Source organism: Amphiura filiformis, chromosome 1 (genome assembly GCF_039555335.1).
Source record: "Amphiura filiformis chromosome 1, Afil_fr2py, whole genome shotgun sequence".
Classification (NCBI taxonomy): Eukaryota; Metazoa; Echinodermata; class Ophiuroidea; order Amphilepidida; family Amphiuridae; genus Amphiura; species Amphiura filiformis.
The window spans coordinates 100,695,569-100,715,739 of NC_092628.1; the positions used below are offsets into that span (position 1 = coordinate 100,695,569).

General features: G+C 36.5%; 1 protein-coding gene across 1 annotated transcript; it reads right to left on the bottom strand.

Annotated features, from left to right (window-relative positions):
* Positions 1-217: 217 nt before the first annotated feature.
* LOC140165003 (uncharacterized) lies at positions 218-19,788 on the bottom strand. The gene is made up of 16 exons (XM_072188416.1): positions 18,921-19,788; positions 18,238-18,400; positions 18,069-18,146; positions 13,036-13,154; positions 12,447-12,614; positions 11,286-11,902; positions 10,297-10,484; positions 10,024-10,100; positions 8,719-9,111; positions 8,394-8,556; positions 8,035-8,112; positions 4,784-4,902; positions 3,014-3,181; positions 1,448-2,067; positions 672-859; positions 218-436 (listed from the first exon to the last, which is right to left on the bottom strand). The coding sequence occupies exons 1-16, from the start codon at positions 19,281-19,283 to the stop codon at positions 342-344; spliced, it is 3,597 nt and encodes a 1,198-aa protein (XP_072044517.1). The 5' UTR covers positions 19,284-19,788; the 3' UTR covers positions 218-341.
* Positions 19,789-20,171: the final 383 nt, after the last annotated feature.

A 20,171-nucleotide genomic window follows, 5' to 3' on the forward strand; every position in this document is an offset into this window, starting at 1 on the left:
GATCAAAGTATAGCTCCGTTACCAATCTTTCCGACACACCCTGTATAGCTTTAGCACGAAGTGCATTTTTCTAAGGTTCATTTTTGATGCATGAGAATTTTCGAGGAAACACATAAATTATTCGCAGTTAAACAAATACCACATTGGTTCAATACCATTTATATATGATTTATTTGTATTATCTGAAGACATTCAGGACCAGATATTATAATTATTGTTATTATTATGTTTCTTGTTTATGTTTCTATGTACATTGAGATCAAAGTAGTAGTTTTTGTATAAAATCACTTTTTGTGAATAGTCCTTTCGAACGGGGAAGACACCGGTAATCATTGTCCGAGTTATGGAGTTTCTGCGCCTTTATTGCAGGTCGATTCCTGTCCATCCTCGGACCATTTACTGCACGTCGTATCCTGATCACATTCGCCAAGGTTAGCTAAAGAGAACACACGAAAAAAGAAATACATTAACAGCAACGAAGACGCTTTCCCTATATTCATGTTATAAATGTGATTATAATATGATCTGTGATAATTCTAAATTAAGTTTGGCCATAAATAATAATCCATATGAAAACGAGGTTTTATATGGATATATATACGATACAAAACAAACGTAAAAAAACAAACAGTGCATGGCAAAATAAACACGAAAGAAAACAAAACCCCTACCCATCCAAGCTTCTAATTTCGGTATATATTCATTCCATACTCTACATCTGGCTCTGTTTGGGTCTGGAATACTTCTCATATCAGGGGCCAATTCTTGATACATCTTCTTATCAGGTGTATATTGTGGCCAATCTATATCTTTGTCCTCACCGCTATATTCCTCACTTTCTGACGCAATGTTTGGGTTTCTGAAAGACAAACGAAATATTGAATGTCCTTTTTAAAGTTACTAAAAGAAACATATAAAAAATGTATAAACTTGTTCTCTAAAACCAAGTTTTCTCAGCTATTAAATATCCCAGTGAGAAAAATGTTAGTCCGTTGGATATAGCTTTACATTATTTTTGTATGTTTAATAATAATGGTTAGAATCCGTTTGAATTTGTCGTTTACATCCTTTTTACGCATCATGTTCACGGGATCAAAAACGTGTTCATGTTATTATTTTTTAAATGTGTGTACCCTAAATAACCACACCGAGTGACTGCTTTCTCCTTTTTTGTGCTACAAACTGATTTTTTTTCTTTTTTCTTTCTTTCTTTCTTTCTTTCTTTCTTTCTTGTTTTAAAAGCTATTTAAGCGGCATGGTATTTCCCGATAATTTGACAAACAGCAAAGAGTTCAGTTTCAAGGGCGCTATATTGGGATGGTGAGGTCTTTTGATATTGCTAAACTTAGTAACTATTGTCTATTTACACTATACAAAAATTACACAAATAAAGTACTTTTATATTAAATTTTAAAAATGCAAGATATTGCAGAGAGAAATGTCTTACCCAGTTTTTGCAAAATTTGTCCAGTACCGAATCATTTTCATTGTCATGTCTACTTCAACATCCGTAAGAGTTATGTTATTTGATAGAAAATGTAAACCAAAGAACACAAGGTCGTCTGCGTGACATGCTCCACTCCACGGTGAGTTGATAAGAGAATGAGAAGGGTGATGGTTGAAATAATATGCATAAACGGATCCAACATTATTAGCTTCATATGCACCGCGTAAGTATACATCATTTGGACAGGCAAAATAATAATCACCTAACAATTTGCTAAGGGCATCGATGTAATTGCTGTTCGGGTCTGCTACCATAGCATCGTCGAAATATACTAGTTCCAAAGCGCTACGTTGAAGTGGTTTGAGAAAAGGTGTTACTTTCAAATAAATGAGAGTTTGTTCGAATACAGATGCATTCACGTGTGGTTTTTCGGTTGAATTTGGGTAAAACAAAACAAGGTTCATGTTTCCTTCGTCTGCATTGTAACCTGCCATAATACTGGCCCTGTTAAAGGATTTCCTTTCGACGAGAGCCGATGGATTGCCTGGGAGAAAGTTGTTATCGACAACAGGAGCAAATGTTACTATCGCCGGGTCTTCAGAAAGGTAGGATTCCATCATCTAGGAAACAAACAAAGTTTATATTTATTAATTCATTCGTTTGTTCGTTCGTTCGTTCTTTCGTTCTTTCGTTCGTTCGTTCGTTCATTAATTAATTAATTAATTAATTCATTCATTCATTCATTCATTCATTCATTCATTCATTCATTCATTCATTCATTCGTTCATTCATTCATTCATTCATTCATTCATTCTTCAAATATTAAATGAGGACATTCCATGTGCTGAAATGTTTCGCCTTACTGTGATCTTTATGCCAACAATTTGTGCCAGCTGAACTGCTTGAAGAGGAATGTTTGAAATGGCTAGTGGTGGCTCTCAATGGTTTTCTTCATTAAATTACACTATCAATGTGGCACACAGTTCTTTGGATTAAACGTGTTATTGGATCAGTATTGGATCAGTATTAGCCTAGAGGTAGAGGGTGGTCATGTAGTTTGGTGTGCTAGGCTATCTGTCGGAAGGTTGTAAAATCATGAGCTTTCTCATTTATCCTCTATCCCACTCATTGTGGTCCTAAACGTGCAGATACTACAGGTTCGGAGAGTCACGTAAAATGGTTGTCCCATGTACCAGAAGAGCAATATCTGGACATGTAAAAGTTGCAGGCCTTTTCGTAGTGAGCAGGGGATCAGCCCGGGCCTGTTGTCTGTCACACCACAGATAGCATTGAGGTCAACTTGCGCTGCCCTTAGGGGCTTGGCAGCATATCGACCCGTGGCGAGTTTTGAGGGATCTGAGTATCTAGAAAGCGTGATTAAATGCCGTTTTATTATTATTATTGTTGTTATCATGAAAAATATCTATAGATATCTGCGAGTTTCGTCTTTCCTATGCCGGAACAACAATTATTTGTTAAACTAAATGAAAACACAAACACCTGTTTAGGAGAATGAAGTAAACTGATAAAGAGAAAACACTTCGTTTTCACGGTATTAGTACTTGCCCTCATCGTTGCATTAACGATATCATCAGCAACCACACCACCTAGACAATCTACAAGTTGTTCTGTGGTCTCTTCATCGCATCCAACTAGCTTACCCAGTGCAAACGCTCGTTTGGCATAATTAGCAGTGTCTGTGTTACACGTCCAAGGATCAATAGCAACTCCACTCTATAGGAAAATTAAAAAAAAATTCCCATGATACACATTGATAACAACAACTGAAAGCTTTTACGTAACGTACATAGTTTTCCATTATAAAGCAATGAAGGATTTCATGATTCCGAAGAATCTGAATAAGATTTTGAAGGAGAATTTGATGAAGGCACATTTGAAGAAGCTTGAAGAAGAGCAAGAAAATGAGACAACAATGGGCAAAGAAGATAGGAACGAGGAGACAATTTAGAAACAGACGGAGACAGATGAGGATAGAAACATCAATAATCGGACGTTCAACAACTCTTGGTCATGAACGCCCTCGTTGTTCCACAGTGATGATCAGTCTACGAACTATAAATTCACGAATGCATGGACTCAGTTCTACAAAAGCTCGCTCACGTACACGTTAGCTGTGTTTGTATTTGTGAGTTATTTTGTAGGAGGGCTGAAACACCTGCAACACTTACATAAACGTACATAACTCATTAACGATAAATAAAGCAAGATGAACTTTTGCTAAACATCAAAGTGTTAATTTTCAATAATATATTGATTTACATAATGAAAATCGATATTTTTTGGCTGCTTCGATCAACCATGCCAAAAGTACCTTATCTACCAGTATTTCATTGCCGATTTTTCTGGTAGATGATGCGGAAGCATCGTTGAATCTCGTTCAGTAACGACAAAAATTATCATTATAATTATCTAATTAACGGCGTTTGTCACATAAACCCGGTAATACAAGGCATACTGCAGTTACTGTCCGTTTTCCTATACACAATACACAGTGCTCTTTCCCATTGACGCGTGACCTTTACAAATAGCCCTACGTTAACAGTATGGGGATATGACTAGTTAACGTCGCTGTGTGAAAAATAACCGGCCAATATTAAAAGTACTCTTCTAAAGTTCTAGAAAATATAGTTTTTTAACATGTCCTAAATTTTTAGCTAATTTAGATGTTTGGAAATATTCGTACTTTGGTGTTTTAGTTAATGTTATAGGTAATAGTACATTGCCTAGTTAACGTCGCTGTGTGAAAAATAACCGGCCAATATTAAAAGTACTCTTCTAAAATTCTAGCAAATATAGTTGTGTAACATGTCCTAAATTTTAGCTAATTTAGGTGTTTGGAGAAGGTCGTACTTTTGTGTTTTAGGAAGGACATGTAAACGACAGATAACACCAAAAATATGAAGAAATTATTTCCAAACCGTGTTAAGTCAAAAATCATTATGTTGCTCATTTTCAAGAATGCTGGTTTACAAAAAGCACGCCATTGTCTGATTTCGTGAACAAAGCCACAAATAACATTGTTTCCTTTCGTTTCCTTTATAATCGGTTACCCAACTGAAGCTATGAATACCAGCTTTATTGCGATATCGCACATGAAAACAGTCACTTGTGCACAACCAGAGAAGATCCGATTTAACCAGTTGAGCTGTTTCAATGAGTGTTATCTTGGTTTAATAGCTTTTAATGGGGTTAAGTCCTGCAAAGGTCGAGATGAATTCTACTGTAGACATGACTGCATCATGGTACCATTAGAAATACGAAATACTTCCAGAAATGAGAAATTTCCCGCAAAGGAAACACTGGTTAATTACCAACCTGCATTATAGCACGGGAAAACAGTCCCGCACTGAGTGGTGACAACGTATGCAAGCTAACACTTCCTGCACCAGCACTCTCACCAAAGATGGTAACTCTGTCTGGATTACCCCCAAAAGCTGCGGTATAATTGTAGAGAAAAGTTAATGAGTATTGTTAACACTGGAAATCCAGCTTCTGAGAGCATAAAGGGAGACACCTTTCCAGCAGAGAAGTTATTTTTGTAGTTAAATCGGATATCCGGGATGAGGTTTGTCTGGGGACATGTTGGGTTATTCTAGAAAATAAGTGCACACCGATATAGAGGAGAAGATAAGAAGTAAAGGAATAACCAGTAACTGCGCCAAACATCATGGTATTGTCACAAACATTCATGTAAAAATTCATCCCGGATTTCCGATTTAACTACAAAAATAACTTCTCTGCTGGAAAGGTGTCTCCCTTTATGCTCTCTGAAGCTGGATTTCCAATATCATGAATAAGAAAACAAATCTGATATTTTGCATATGTCTGTATGGTAAGGTGTGCACATATTTTCTGGAATAGTACATAATTTGCATATACCCAGCAAACAAAAAAACGTTTGTAAATATCGGGTTATTGTAAAGGGCATAAAAACGTTTTTTAAAACAACATTAAAATGTCATATAAATGTTTACAAAATATTTTGCAAACATAGCTGCCGAAATTATTTTACAATAACCTTTTTGAAACCATTTCCAAAACATTTATGTAACCCGTTATTTAAATGTTATTAAAACGTTTTGAATAAACGTTTTAAGAACATTTTTGTGTTTGCTGGGTAGGTATACAAATACCGTTTATAAGGGTGTTGCGGTTGTCGTACTGCAGTTATTTGTTAATAAATTACAAAGGAACATCGATATATTTTCCCTACATTTTGTGGATAATGAATACTAAATTCTTATAAGGGATATGAAGGAAATCCCTTCCATCTTTGCATGGAGCAATTCCATCCCAATTCCATGCAAAAGATCGAGTATGTGTCTGTGTCCGATGTTTCATTCTATCTTTTTACTATTAGAACATGATGCAGTCATGTCTACAGTAGAATTCAATTCGACCTTTGCAGGACTTAAACCCCATTAAAAGCTATTAAACCAAGATAACACTCATTGAAAACAGCTCAACTGATTAAATCATATCTTCTCTGGTTAAATACACACAACATATGTGTCTGCTTTACACGTACAGTGGAGCAATGAGCTGGGATTATACTTTCAGTTGGGTGAACGATTATAAAGCGAGCGCTAGAGAACAATTGTGTGTGGTCTTTGTTTACGAAATGAGACAATACGTGCTTATTGTTAACCAGCGTTCTTGAAAATGAGAAACATGGTGGTTTGCAGACTTAACACGGTTTGGAAATAATTTCTTCATATTTTTTTTGGTGTTATCTGTCGTTTACATATCCTTCCTAAAACACCAAAGTACGCATATTTCCAAACATCTAAATTAGCTAAAAATTTAGGACATGTTACAAAACTATATTATTGTCAAGTATTGGCCGGTTATTTTTCACACAGCGACGTTAACTAGGCAATGTACTATTACCTATAACATTAACTAAAACACCAAAGTACGCATATTTCCAAACATCTAAATTAGCTAAAAATTTAGGACATGTTACAAAACTATATTTTCTAGAACTTTAGAAGAGTACTTTTAATATTGGCCGGTTATTTTTCACACAGCGACGTTAACTAGGCATATCCCCATACTTTTAACGTAGGCTATTTGTAGAGGTCACGCGTCAATGGGAAAGAGCACTGTGTATTGTGTATAGGAAAACGGACAGTAACTGCAGTATGATTATATGTTATATGTATCCCATGTCTGTGAAGATGAAATAAGGATGGAAGCTGGCTCATCAAGGTTGTGGTTTTACTCTATTGTACTATGCTATTGTACCCAAATCTCATAAATGGCCAGAGTTGTTATGGGATAATCTTAAGACCTTCAGGAATGTACTTTTCTGATTTTGATATTAGCTTGGATTTTCATACATTTCAAAACCAGTGTTGGTTGAAATGTTATTTTTATACAGTATCATGGGCATAATAATCTCAAATTACAAATATCATAACCCAGGATTAACAGGTTAATGGAATCTAATATCATGTTTCATTATACAAATGAGTTGACAACATGCAAATATAAACCTACATAGGGTATTCTACAAGCATAATTATTAGAATTGAAAGCTCTGATAAACATACAACTTTAACCTTCAGAAATCTTAAGGTTTTAAAATACCGTACCATATAATATAGAATATTACCCCATATAATCCTTATTTATAACATTGGATAGACAGCGTGGTGAGGTGGTTTTCAGAAACTGAAAAATACTGTTATAAGAGGCTTCATCAATGTCACTATTATGTATTAATATTAATGTTTAGAGTGTTTGAATTTTACAGTAAACCATTATACAAGCTTTATGATTTGTCTCATATCCCTGATTTAACCAACCGCAAATCATGAGTGTTTATGCAAGGACGAATGCCTATTGTTGCATAGTGTTATAATACCAAGAAAATTGGCTATCTGGCTCCCATCTTGCTCCAGTGCACACAGCGACAAGTTCCTGGTTTACTATATTTTTAACAAGCAAACCAATAGGCAAGCATGGAATTGACAAAGATGGAATAACATGGAATCATTCCATGTAAAGAGGGAAGGGATTTCCTTCATACCCCTAACATTAGTTAGTATTATTAGATAAAATACACAAACACCAATTAAGTTTTAGCTGCAAACACTTTTAAATATTCCTGTGCAATTGACATAGTTAAAGCCAAACATTCATATACTTCGATTAGCTAGTAATGTTTGTCTGCCCTCTATTCATGCTATTAATATAAGTACTCCGCTGCTCAAATAACTATGCTTGTCTTTTCAATTTCTTTATTTGCACACCTAAATTATTGGTACAATACGCAAGGAGGTCTGATGCTCAGTAAACTACTGAGTTTATCCGAGGACTATTTAGATCTCGGGGTTTAAATCATGAATTCTTCTGATATTCACGGTATTATCTAGCTAGGCATACTCAAAAATCATGAAGAAACTTATTCAACACCCAGGATTCAACATTTGAACACGGACTAGAATAATGCTTTTAGTGCTAGCATGGCTACTGACGGAACAGAATGACTGGTTACCACAAAAGTAAGTGGTGTTGTTCAGGGAAACTCGTAGCTGGATTTAGACTTCTGTGGTACTTGCCTGCAATATTCTTTTGTACCCATTTCATGGCTTCCACCTGATCAAGCATCCCCATATTACCTGGCACAACATCGTCTCCTACAAATTAAGATAAAAATGATCGAGTTGTCTCATCAGTCTTTATTGGCAAAGAGAGCAAACACCCGCCAAAACAAATCAAGCCAAGAAAAAACAAACAAAAACAAATAAAGAATGTACAACGAACATAATTCTCTTAACATGGTGGTGGAGATGAGTTTGGTCCGCAGATCCCCAGCAGCATGGGTTAATATGGATGGAGAGTTTGCGGAGGTCCATTTTCGCCACAAAACAAGCTTACTATTTATTTTGAGATTTCTAAATATCAAAACAGTACATACCTGTAGCAAGGAATCCCAAAACTCCCAATCTGTAGTTGATAGAAACAACGATGACGTCACCAATGCTCGCCACCGGGTGCATGTCTGTTTCTTCTGATAAGCTCCCAGCTCCATATAGGTAGGCACCACCGTGTATCCAAAGCATCACTGCTGCATTAGAAGGCTTTTGTTATATATAATAAATTTGAAGGAATGATTTAATAATATGATAATAGGACCAACGTTCAATAATTTGACAATTACATTTTAGGACATAGAAACATTAATTCGATTCCCGGGATTCGGTTGCATTGTGAGGCTATAGAAACTGTCAACGGTATCCTACCTTGGACTGTGGGACAAACACATTCAAGACTAAGCAATCCTCGTCCAAATCATCCGCTTTTATGGGGAAGAAAGGAATTAACGGTTGATGACAGACTTTGCCGTACTGTTGTGCGTTGAGTTCTCCCTGCCATTGCTTAGGTACTGGTGGCTTAAATCTCAATGGTCCAACAGGTGCTTCAGCGTAAGGAATACCTAAGTATGCATCCACCTCATGGTTTACGCCATTAGCTTGGAATTGATATCGTGTTCCAATTATTTGTCCCTGTTCTACTGTTACTGTTGGGTCACTTGCAAAGACGGAAAACACCAACAGCAACAATTGTACAGCTGCTTTCTGAATATTGAGCACCATTTTAAGTGTCAAGTCGTGTCTGTTGATACTATGGTATACCTGCTACCAGGGAAGTGCAATGTAGTATTTGGATAAGGTTAATATCTCCAAGGATCGGGCCAAGGATATCTTGATTACAGTTGATTTCCGCGATGTGTAAACACTCAAAGAAGTGAACTAAAATGATCCTGTGAACTTCCCAGAGGGCGCTAATACGTATGCAGACTATTGCAGACAGTGCTCGACCCGAAAGTATGAAGACACCTCGTATCTTCAAATACTATTCTATGTTGGGTCTACAAATACGCAGTTAATGGTCGCTTTTCCATAGAGTATACCGTTTTGTTAGAACATGAACATGATGAATGTAATTGTTATTTATTGTGTGTAATCTTTGAAGTTGACAGTGATTTTTAGCATCTAAAGTGCATAGCTGGAAAGCCGAATTCTTTCGTGACTTCAAATACTACTTGGATTTTTTCTTATACCTGTCACGCATTTCCTCTTTCTAAATAAAAGCTACGTTGAGGTAATTTAGGCCCGGGAATTCAGGGTATTGGCTTAAATTCAGTACAAAAATTAATTAGTATTAAGTTCATGCCAAGGTCTGCATAATTATACGGTACGGCATTTAGAGATCAAATCAACTTTATCCAATCAGTGCCAATAGGGCTGAAATTTTAATGTTCATATCTTAACAAACATGTTGAAAATCACATCAAGGTCCACCGTATTATTGAGCATTGGCACTGGCCACTGCCTGATGCCTCTGTTACCTATTTCGGACGTGGTCCAATTACCTTTAGCCTTTTCCTAAACCTCCAAGAATTACAAAACTCTCTGAGATATGCTTATTATATTTATTTGCTACGGCGAATGAAAATGCCCGGGTGAAAATGTTACATTTTTCAACATTTGTTTTGAATTTTCGCAGGGATGACATCTGTAACCATCGTCTCAAGGATGTTCTACGCCTTTATTGCACGTTGATTCATGTTCATCTTCGGACCATTTGCAAGTCTTATCCTCCTGCCATTCTCCATGACTAGCTAAAACCAAATACACAAGAACAGAAATATATTAATATCAATTAACTGCTACATTAGTATATATATGCTACATAATACACGTAGGCCGATTGCAAATTATGTTAGGTAAACCTCACTTTTGTAATTATGCGCAGTATGTATTAGACATACAGATAAATAATCATGCAACAACACAATTACTGTGTAAAACACCTACCCATCCAAGCTTCTAATTTCGGTATATATTCATTCCATACTCTACATCTGGCTCTGTTTGGGTCTGGAATACTTCTCATATCTGGGGCCAATTCTTTATGCATCTTTTCATCAGGTGTATATTGTGGCCAATGTAAGTCATTGTCTTCACCGCTATTTTTCTCTATTTCTGAGGCAATATTAGGGTCTCTGAAAGGTAAGTAAATATCTTTTAACTGTATTATTTGTGAACATAGCAATGGGAAAATCAGAAAATTTGATACAGTTGCAGTCCAAAAATCAGCGGTCGTCACTGTTTTTGCCGAAAAAAACTACCCAACCAACGCACCTTTGGTGTACTACAATATACTTTTGTTTTGAAAGCTTGATTTGGGAATAATATCTGAACACCTGCCCAAACCTGTGGGAACTCGTGTAGTTCAAATCAGGAAAGTTGAGATCTTGTTCAAATCTACTTCCAAACGACACTGGCAATGTCTTCAAATATTTATATTGGTGTTGTCAAAATGAAATTATGATCTAAAAAATAAAATGATCTAAAAAAGCACAAAACACCATTATTTGAAAATGAAAAGTCGAATATTGAAAGTTAAAGTCATAATGTACGATCTTATAATATGAATTTGGTTAATTTTTTCAAACCTGATTTTTTGGCATATTTGTAATGTTTACACATGTCACAACGTGCACCTAAATGGAATCAGCCAAATTTCTTGTGTTTGTAGGTAAACAGAGCAAAGTTCGACATAAAGTCATAATTCAAAGAATTATGACTTTATGTCCTCCCATAGAACTGCGTGTTAAACGGCCAAAATAACAAGCAGTGTTTCTTTCACTTTACCTCGTTATTTCAGCTCAAAATTAACAGAAACCATTCCCGATAATTATTACTAGTATTATTTCAGCATTTTGAGTATAATGACAAATTAAAAATTTGAAGGAAATCGTACATTAAGCCTTTAATGCAGACAGATGCCTTACATGTCTTACCCAGTTTTTGCAAAATTTGTCCAGTACTGAATCATTTTCATTGTCATGTCTACTTCAACATCCGTAAGAGTTATGTTATTTGGTAAAAAGTGATACCCAAAGAACATAAGGTCGTCTGCATGACATGCTCCGCTCCATGGTGTGTTGATAAGAGAATAAGAAGGGTGATAGTTGTAATAATAGGCATAAACGGATCCAACATTATTAGCTTCATATGCACCACGTAGGTACACATCATTTGAACAGGCAAAATAATAATCGCCTATTATTTTGTTAAGAGCATCAAAGTAATTGCTGTTCGGATCTGCTATCATAATATCGTCAAAATAAACGAGTTCCAAGGCACCACGTTGAAGAGATCGATGAAAAGGAGTTACTTTAGCAAAAGTGACCATTTGTTCGAATTCGGATGCATTCAAGTGTGGCTTTTCGGTTGAGTTTGGATAAAAGAGCCATATGTACAGGGTGCCTTCGTCTGCATTATAACCCGACATTATATCGGCTCTGTTAAACGACCTCTTTTCGACCAGAGCCGATGGATTGTCTGGAAGAAAGTTGTTATCGATGACAGGAGCAAATGGGATTATCGAAGGGTCTTCTGGAAAGGCAGCCGCCATCTAAGAAACAAAAACAGAAGGCTGCATTGTCAGTGATTGTAGTTCTATATCATGGCAAGGGTGTATTAGGATGGAGGGACATCATCAATATTTTAGTGGGTTTTTGGGAGTTGACGGCGTACCGGTAAAAGTGGGTCTTTCGCCTGAGCTGCGAACGGTCAAAATAAAGGGCCTTTCTTGGCTTGTCAAAATAAGTAGTTTAAAGAAACACCGTTATAGAGTTACCCGTGGACGAAGGAAATTTTCGTCACTTTGTTCCACTTAGCATCATTAACGGATCCTTGAGATCTATATGTTACTATAATGCCAATAAAAGTTAGAAATAATTTTGTGAAGTAAGTAAAAATTGCTGTCAAAAGTGGGTTTCCTTTTTTGTGTGTGTGAACCACGCTGACACTGTAGATATCCGCGGGTTTCTTTTGCCTATGTCAGAACACCGGTGCCTATAACAGATACAACTCTTTGCAGACCAGTATAGGAGTTAACTTTAGAACATGCTTTTTGTTTGAAATGATAAGAGAACGCACCTCAAATTAGTACTTACCTTGGTCGTCGCATTAATTAGATTATTAGCAGGAACATCATGTAGGCAATCTACAAGTTGTCTAGTAGTCTCTACATTGCACCCAACGAGCTTACCCAATGCATATGCTCGTTTGGCATAATTAACAGTGTCTGTGTTAAATGCCCAAGGATCAATAGCAGCTCCACTCTTAGAAAAGGCACAAAAGATTCAATATATAAAATCACATTGATGACAAGTAAGGGTGCACTTATGGAAACGTTTAGGCCCCATAACTGCCAAATTGTTGGTCTAAAGTATAGAAAAGAATACATACAGGGTCTTTCATGGCTAACATGATGAATTAGCTTGATCTGCAATGAAGGATTTTTCATGCATTCCGGCTGAATCTGAAGAATTTGACAATTTTGAAGGAGGAAATTGCAGCAAATCAAAGTAGAATGGAATGAGGAGAGGAAAATGCAGAAAAGGGAGCAGGTGGATGAGTATAAGAATGGTTATAGGGTCACTAGTTGTAGAGCAATATGTTATTCTTTATTTCCGACAAACCTAATGATGTTTCAAGGTATCATGAGAAAAATGGAACATCGGTAAATTACTATGCACCAACCTGCATTATAGCGCGGGAAAACAATCCTACACTGAGTGGTGACAACGTATGCATGCTAATACTAGCTGCACCAGCGCTTTCACCAAAGATGGTAACTTGGTCTGGATTACCTCCAAAAGCTGTAGATAAGGTATTTATAATTCAAAGAAAGTAATATTGAGTGTTAAAACTACACTTCTACCATGACTACGGTTTTGTTTTGTGACATAACATATAACATAACATAAATTTCATTTATAAAGCGCATAAGACTGAAGTTTCGATGCGCTGTACATCAAAATAAAAAGCACAGGAAGATATACAGTGTGCTAGCATAAAGTTTTAAAAAATACATCGGATAAAAAGTACAATAACATTATAGAAACATTATAAAATACAATATTATAACCTAATTGAGATAAAAAGTACAATGACATTATAGATACATTATAAAATACAATATTATATCATAGCACAGAATAAGTGGAAAAAACATGAACATTGTCCTCCAACAAGCAAAGAAGAGATGCATGGTGCTATAAATTCAGATTGAATAGATGAGTTTTGAGTTTGTTTTTGAACTCCGGTACGGTAGTGGCATTGCGAATAGAGTCTGGTAATTTATTCCATTGATACGGAGCAGCGTCAGAGACGGCTCTGTCACCATAAGACGCGGTGTTTGTACGCGGACCGGGACCGAGAAGAGTCTGTTTTGACCATCTGAGAGAGATTGTTGTGATAGGAGCATAGTCTGAAATGAGTTCAATGATGTATTTTGGAGCGAGACCGTGTTTAGCTTTGAAAGTTAGCAGCAAGATCTTGAACAGTACACGATGTTTAACTGATACCCAATATAGCTTCTGAGGGACAGGTGTAATGTGGTCACGGCGCTTGGTGAGAGCATGGAAGTAATACACATGGAAGCTGGTCAAATACTACATCAAAGTGAGTATCATACTTGCCGCGATACTGAACAAAAGCAGTACAGTTGAAAGTGGAACAATTGAGTCATCGCATGGTCAACGTGCACCATGTCTAAAATCAAAGTTCCCGCTTAAAAATCAATAGCAGTACGAGTACGAGGTCGTGTACTAAGTCCTGACAATGGGCTGTGTTATATTACCGCAGTGCATGACTAGTTTAATGAACACAAACAGATTTTATAAAATCCCTACGTAATGGTCAGAATGCTATCAGTTTAATTTATACAATTTTATTAAAAGTATGCAATTATGTGAAAACCTACCGATTAAATGAATATATATGCTAGACTTTCAGATAGTAGTTTTAAAACAGAAAATTAAATGAAATACAATTTATTTTACGCAAAATGTAAAGATAATACCCGACTCTAGAACATTCTGGTCAACAGCAATTTCGGGCAGCCCCGGGCACACAAATAGATGCGGGATTCATTTTATAATGCAAAGCATGTGCCAAGTGCGCATATCAATTATTACCGCTAATTAGCGGTTTAGACGTAAATGCATGATTTCCAATATTTTGAAGTTTAAGAAAATCTGTAAGTATAGGGTAGAAATCGATATTTTGATTGGATTTCTGTAATTATGGATTACAAATCTAACATCCCTGTCACTTTTTTCCGAATAAAAACAACATACTTGAAACATAATCAAGAAAAACACGATTTTTGCTCTAAATAATAAACCTGTAAATAAACGAACTGGCAATAAAGGCGGCAAGTCTGATCCACATCAAAGACACGCTGACTACATTGTTATCACAATAGCTTGATACGTATCCGCTATAGAATGTTACGTAAAAAATTCAATAGGTGTTGGATCGACCAGCTTCCATGTCTCTTACTTCCATGGTGAGAGTAACAAGTCTTGCTGCTGCATTTTGGATACGTTGAAGAGGTGCAATGACACAAGATGGTAAACCGTAAAGGAGACTATTGTTGCAGTCTCAGCGGGAGGATATGAAGGCATGATATGAAGGCATGAACCAGGCGCTCAGTGGAGCTCTGATCCAAGTATTTCCAGAGCTTGCCAATTTTATATACACCATAAGAGGCAGACCGACAGACATTGCGAATGTGTTGTTTCATTTGTAAAGTACTCTCTATGATGACACCAAGGTCTTTAGTAGAAGAGGAAGACTGTATTTCAGCACCTCCAATATTCACAATAGGAAGAGGTGATGACTTGCGGAATTTCGATCTGATATGGATTATTCCAGTTTTGGTATCAGCTTATTATGAATTGCCCATGACCGAACATCTGCAACACATGCTTCGAGTGTACTAATCCCTTGCAGGTGCTCAGACGGTTTGAGGATTAAGTATAATTGGGTATCGTCAGCGTAAATGATATGTTGGATACTTGTGTGCACATCGATAACGTCGCTTAACGGGCCTGTGTATAGCACAAAGTCTAAAGGTCCTTTGGCAGACCCTTGCGGAAATCCCCATGGCAGACGAAATGCATCTGAAATTGTATCTTCGACCACAACGGCTTGAACACGATTTTTCAGGTACGAAACGAACCAATTCAGAACAGTTCCTCCAATCGCTGAAACAAGACATCATGATCTATTGTATCGAAGGCTGCTGAATAGTCTTGAAGGACAAGAACTGCTTCCTGTCCTTGGTCGATGGCGAGGAGAAGATGGTTTTGGACTCGCAATAACGCAGTCTCAGTCGAATGATGGCAGCGATAACTTTCAACTTCAACTTCAACTTCAACTTTATTTTCTATAATCATACAAACAGACAAATACTTATTGGATACATTATTACAGAGAAAGATTAAACGAAACGATTATGAAGGGAATGACCGAAAGGCCAATAAGGCCAGACATTGACCACCCCCCTTTTATAAGACAGAAAAATGAAAAGCAAAATGAAAAGACTATCACACAAGACACATAAAACTTAAAAATTTGCTCCAAAAATTAAATGTATGATGAGAAAAGATGCAATTTGTATTTTTTTCGAAAGTTTTTCAATGATTTAGCTTCTTTGACATTTTCGTTTAGGGAGTTCCACAGGATTGGGCCTGTGGTTCTGACCGCTTGATCAGTAAAAACCTTTTTATTTCTTGTTTGATTATAATTGTTGCTGTTTCTTGTGTGATAGCTGTGGATATCAGAACGTTTTGTAAAGAAGTTTTTAAACGAGTTTGGTAATTGATTAAGACAGTATTTGTACATAAATACGCCTAATTCTAATTTGTAGGTGTCAAATACGTTTAAAAAAATCATATTTATGAAAAAGTGGCCCAGAATGACTCCGATAGTGGCTATTGGATATGGTTCTCACAGCCCATTTGTGAAGCTTGTGTATTTTCTCAAGATATGTTTTATACGTATTCCCCCAAATGAGAATCCCGTAATTTATATAAGGCAAGACAAGAGTACAATATAATGTTTGCAAAACCCGTTCAGGCATGTAAAATTTCAGTTTGTTAATTATGCCAATATTCCTGGAAATTGTTTTTGATATTCCATCAATATGACATTTCCATTATCCATTATAACTCCTAAAAATTTGGTCTTAGTTACTCTTTGTAGTTTAACATTGTCTAATATAATATTTGCATTTTTGTGAGACGTACCATCATCAGAGTTTTCCATCGAAGTTATTTTTGGGGTACCCATAATCATATAATTAGTCTTACTAGCATCAACCGAGAGTTTGCTTGACTTGAACCAGTTGCTTACTTCTGATAGTTCCTTATTAATCATCGATATGTCATTTACAAAATCATCACTTGAGTACAAAATTGTCGTATCATCGGCAAATAGTGTGAAGTCTAACAAACTCGACGCATTAGTTATATCATTGATATACAGAATAAAAAGTAGAGAGCCTAACACCACATATTATACTTTGAAGTTCAGATTTGCTGGTATTATAATTTACATACTGTTTTCTATCGCTTAGATAACTCATGAACCAGTCATAAACTATTCCCCTGAATCTACAGTGTTCCATCTTATGAAGTAAGATTGATTGTGCACTGGAAAATAAGTCATTGCTTTGCAGGTAAGTCTTAAGCTGAGCAGCAACAACTCTCTCGAGTACCTTGAAGATGAACATAAGGTTCGCAATGGGTCTGTAGTTCTGAAGATCATTACGATCAAGATTGTATTTTTCAGAAGAGAAATGACATAGGAGACCTTGAACGCATCTGGAACAGAACCTGACATTAATGATGAATTTATAATGCCAGTGATGCAGGGCAACAAAACATCAAGGGTTTCTTTGACCAGCCAAGTTGGGATATGGTCTAATTTGCAATGCTTTGATGCGCTTTCACGAATAACTTTGGATACGGTGTCCTCTGATATAATGGGCTATTCTAGCAAATGAATATATACCGATACAAAGGGTATTCTTTCCCAGGGATAAATATCACTGGAATTCCAAGCATAACCATAAACACATGGCATTCCAATAGTGCAAGACTAGCTTGGACATTCTATCTAATGCAAAGACCTTTAAAAGCTGCATTTCCGGGTCATCATGCCGAGGCACTCTATTACGTGTGTGTGCATATTTTCACATTTTAGGTATAACATACACCATAAAATCTGTATAATTATGTCTATGGTCATAATCGTCATAATGTAGATTTCCACACATTTTCTATAAATGGTAATTAAAAAAGCTACATCAACTGATTCGCGACAATTTAAGTTTTGGGTTTAGCAATGTCTAACTATTCCTGTGGGCTTCAGGCTCAATGTACGATATGCTCATGTATGTCTGTTGTTTAATGTGTGGTGCTACACATACATCATTGCTGTTCACCATTGACGAAAAAGGCCCCTAAAAGGTATACGCCTTATTCGTGACATAAACAACCTCAACTAACTTCTAAACCTGCAATTAAAATTGTACGTACCTCATGTATGTCATGAAAAGGAATTGCACCCCAACTTGGAAAGTAAGGTTGGACTACAACTGATATCTACTGGTCAGTTTATACTCTCATTTCCAAATCAGTTTTTTTTTTTTTCAAAGTCACTTTAAGCGAATTTGTTTAGGGACTGGTAAGTTGAAGTAATCTCATGTGGAATGTACTTGCCTGCAATGTTCTTTTGTACCCATTTCATGGCTTCCACCTGATCAAGCATCCCCATATTACCCGGCACAACATTGTCTCCTGCAAATGAAGATAGAAATTATCATTTTTTTGTAGTGCTTTAATTTTCATTTTGAAATAAGGTATTCCTTATTATCTTATCTATATATACCTGTAGCAAGAAATCCAATTGCACCCAATCTGTAGTTAATAGAAACAACGATGACGTCACCAAGGGCCGCTAGAGGATGCAGGTCCATGCCTTCTGAAAAGCTCCCAGCTCCGATACCGTAACCTCCGCCGTGTATCCAAAACATCACTGCTGCATTGGAAGGCTTTTGTGAAGAATATTTAAATATCGTTATCATGGTTATGACAGATAAGTTAATGTGTAATTTGAAACGATTTGATTACTCACTATATAATTTATATTAAATCACAGATTAATTTGCGTAATATCGCATTAACTACGACACGTGTAATGAATGATACTAAAGATGCTAAGCAGCTGCCTCATCTCCCAACTTTTTCCTATAAAAATGGATATTGTGGCATCTGGCATCTGAAGAAAGCTTATATTTTTCTCATAATCCCGCTGGAATTTTAGGCCTTAACTATATATTCCGTATTGATGTTACAAACGAAAAAGTGATAGCCTCATCACCAATTGTGGTGTACCACACATTCTATGGGCCGTTATCAAAACGGCTAGTACAATTTACCTCAAAACTTAGGATTTGGATTATTTTAGTACATGCTTCAAAACACAATGCGACCACGCATCTTTAATATTACCGATGTAAAACATTATTTTCACCCGGGTACATTTATCACTTATTTACAATAACTTCTTACCTTTGGCTGAGGGACAAACACATTCAAGATCAGGCAGTCTTCGTCCAAATTATCTGCTTCATATGGGATGAAAGGGTTCACAGATTGATGACAGATTTTGCCGTAGTTCTTTGCGTTGAGTTCTCCCTTCCATTCCTTAGGTACCGGTGGCTTAAATCTCAATGGTCCAACAGGTGCTTCAGCGTAAGGAATACCTAAGTATGCATCCACCTCATGGTTTACACCATTAGCTTGGAATTGATATTGTGTTCCAGTGATTTGTCCCTGTTCTACCGTTACTGTTGGGTCACTTGCAAAGACGGAACATACCAACAGAAGCAATTGCACAGCTCCTCTCTGAACATGCTGAATATTGAGCACCATATTGAGTTCCAGGCGTATTATGCCATATCGAAACTACGGTCTATCAACGTTGTAATAAATAGTATGCACTAAAGTAGAGGAAATAGCGTAGGAAACATAGCTTGATTATCTTGATTTGGACCTTATACCGTAGGAGATATAAACATTAGACTAGTCTTCATGAAAGTCCTAGTTTGATTTCAAAATTACAGCGGTACATGTGGTAAAAAGTAATTTTTAAAAATGCTTCTAACACTTCTCTAACAAATAAGCAAATAATACTTAATGCAAAGTGAAGTATATCACAAAATAAAATTTGCGATGGTCATCATATCAGTTAGTGTTAGTGCACGAACTAAATTTATTTACATGATATACAGCTAGTCTCATTGACTGTTTTGTTGTCTAGGTAACACAGAAAAATAGGTCATTGCCAATTGAGTTGACCCACTGGTATTTCCCTAAAGGGTTACTCATGTATTTAAACTAGTCGATACATTTAGTTATAACTATTCTTTATTTGATTGAGATAACAGTGTCAACTTTTGGCTGAGGGACAAATACATTCAAGATCAGGCAGTCCTCGTCCAAATCATCAGCTTTTATAGGGAAGAAAGGAGTTAACGATTGATGACAGTTTTTGCCGTAGTTCTGTGCGTTGAGTTCTCCCTTCCATTCCTTAGGTACTGGTGGCTTAAATCTCAATGGTCCAACAGGTGCTTCAGCGTAAGGAATACCTAAGTATGCATCCACCTCATGGTTTACGCCATTAGATTGGAATTGATATCGTGTTCCAATGATTTGTCCCTGTTCTACTTTTACTGTTGGGTCACTTGCAGAGACGGAACACACCAACAGGAGCAATTGCACAACTCCTTTCTGAATATTGAGCACCATTTTAAATTTCAA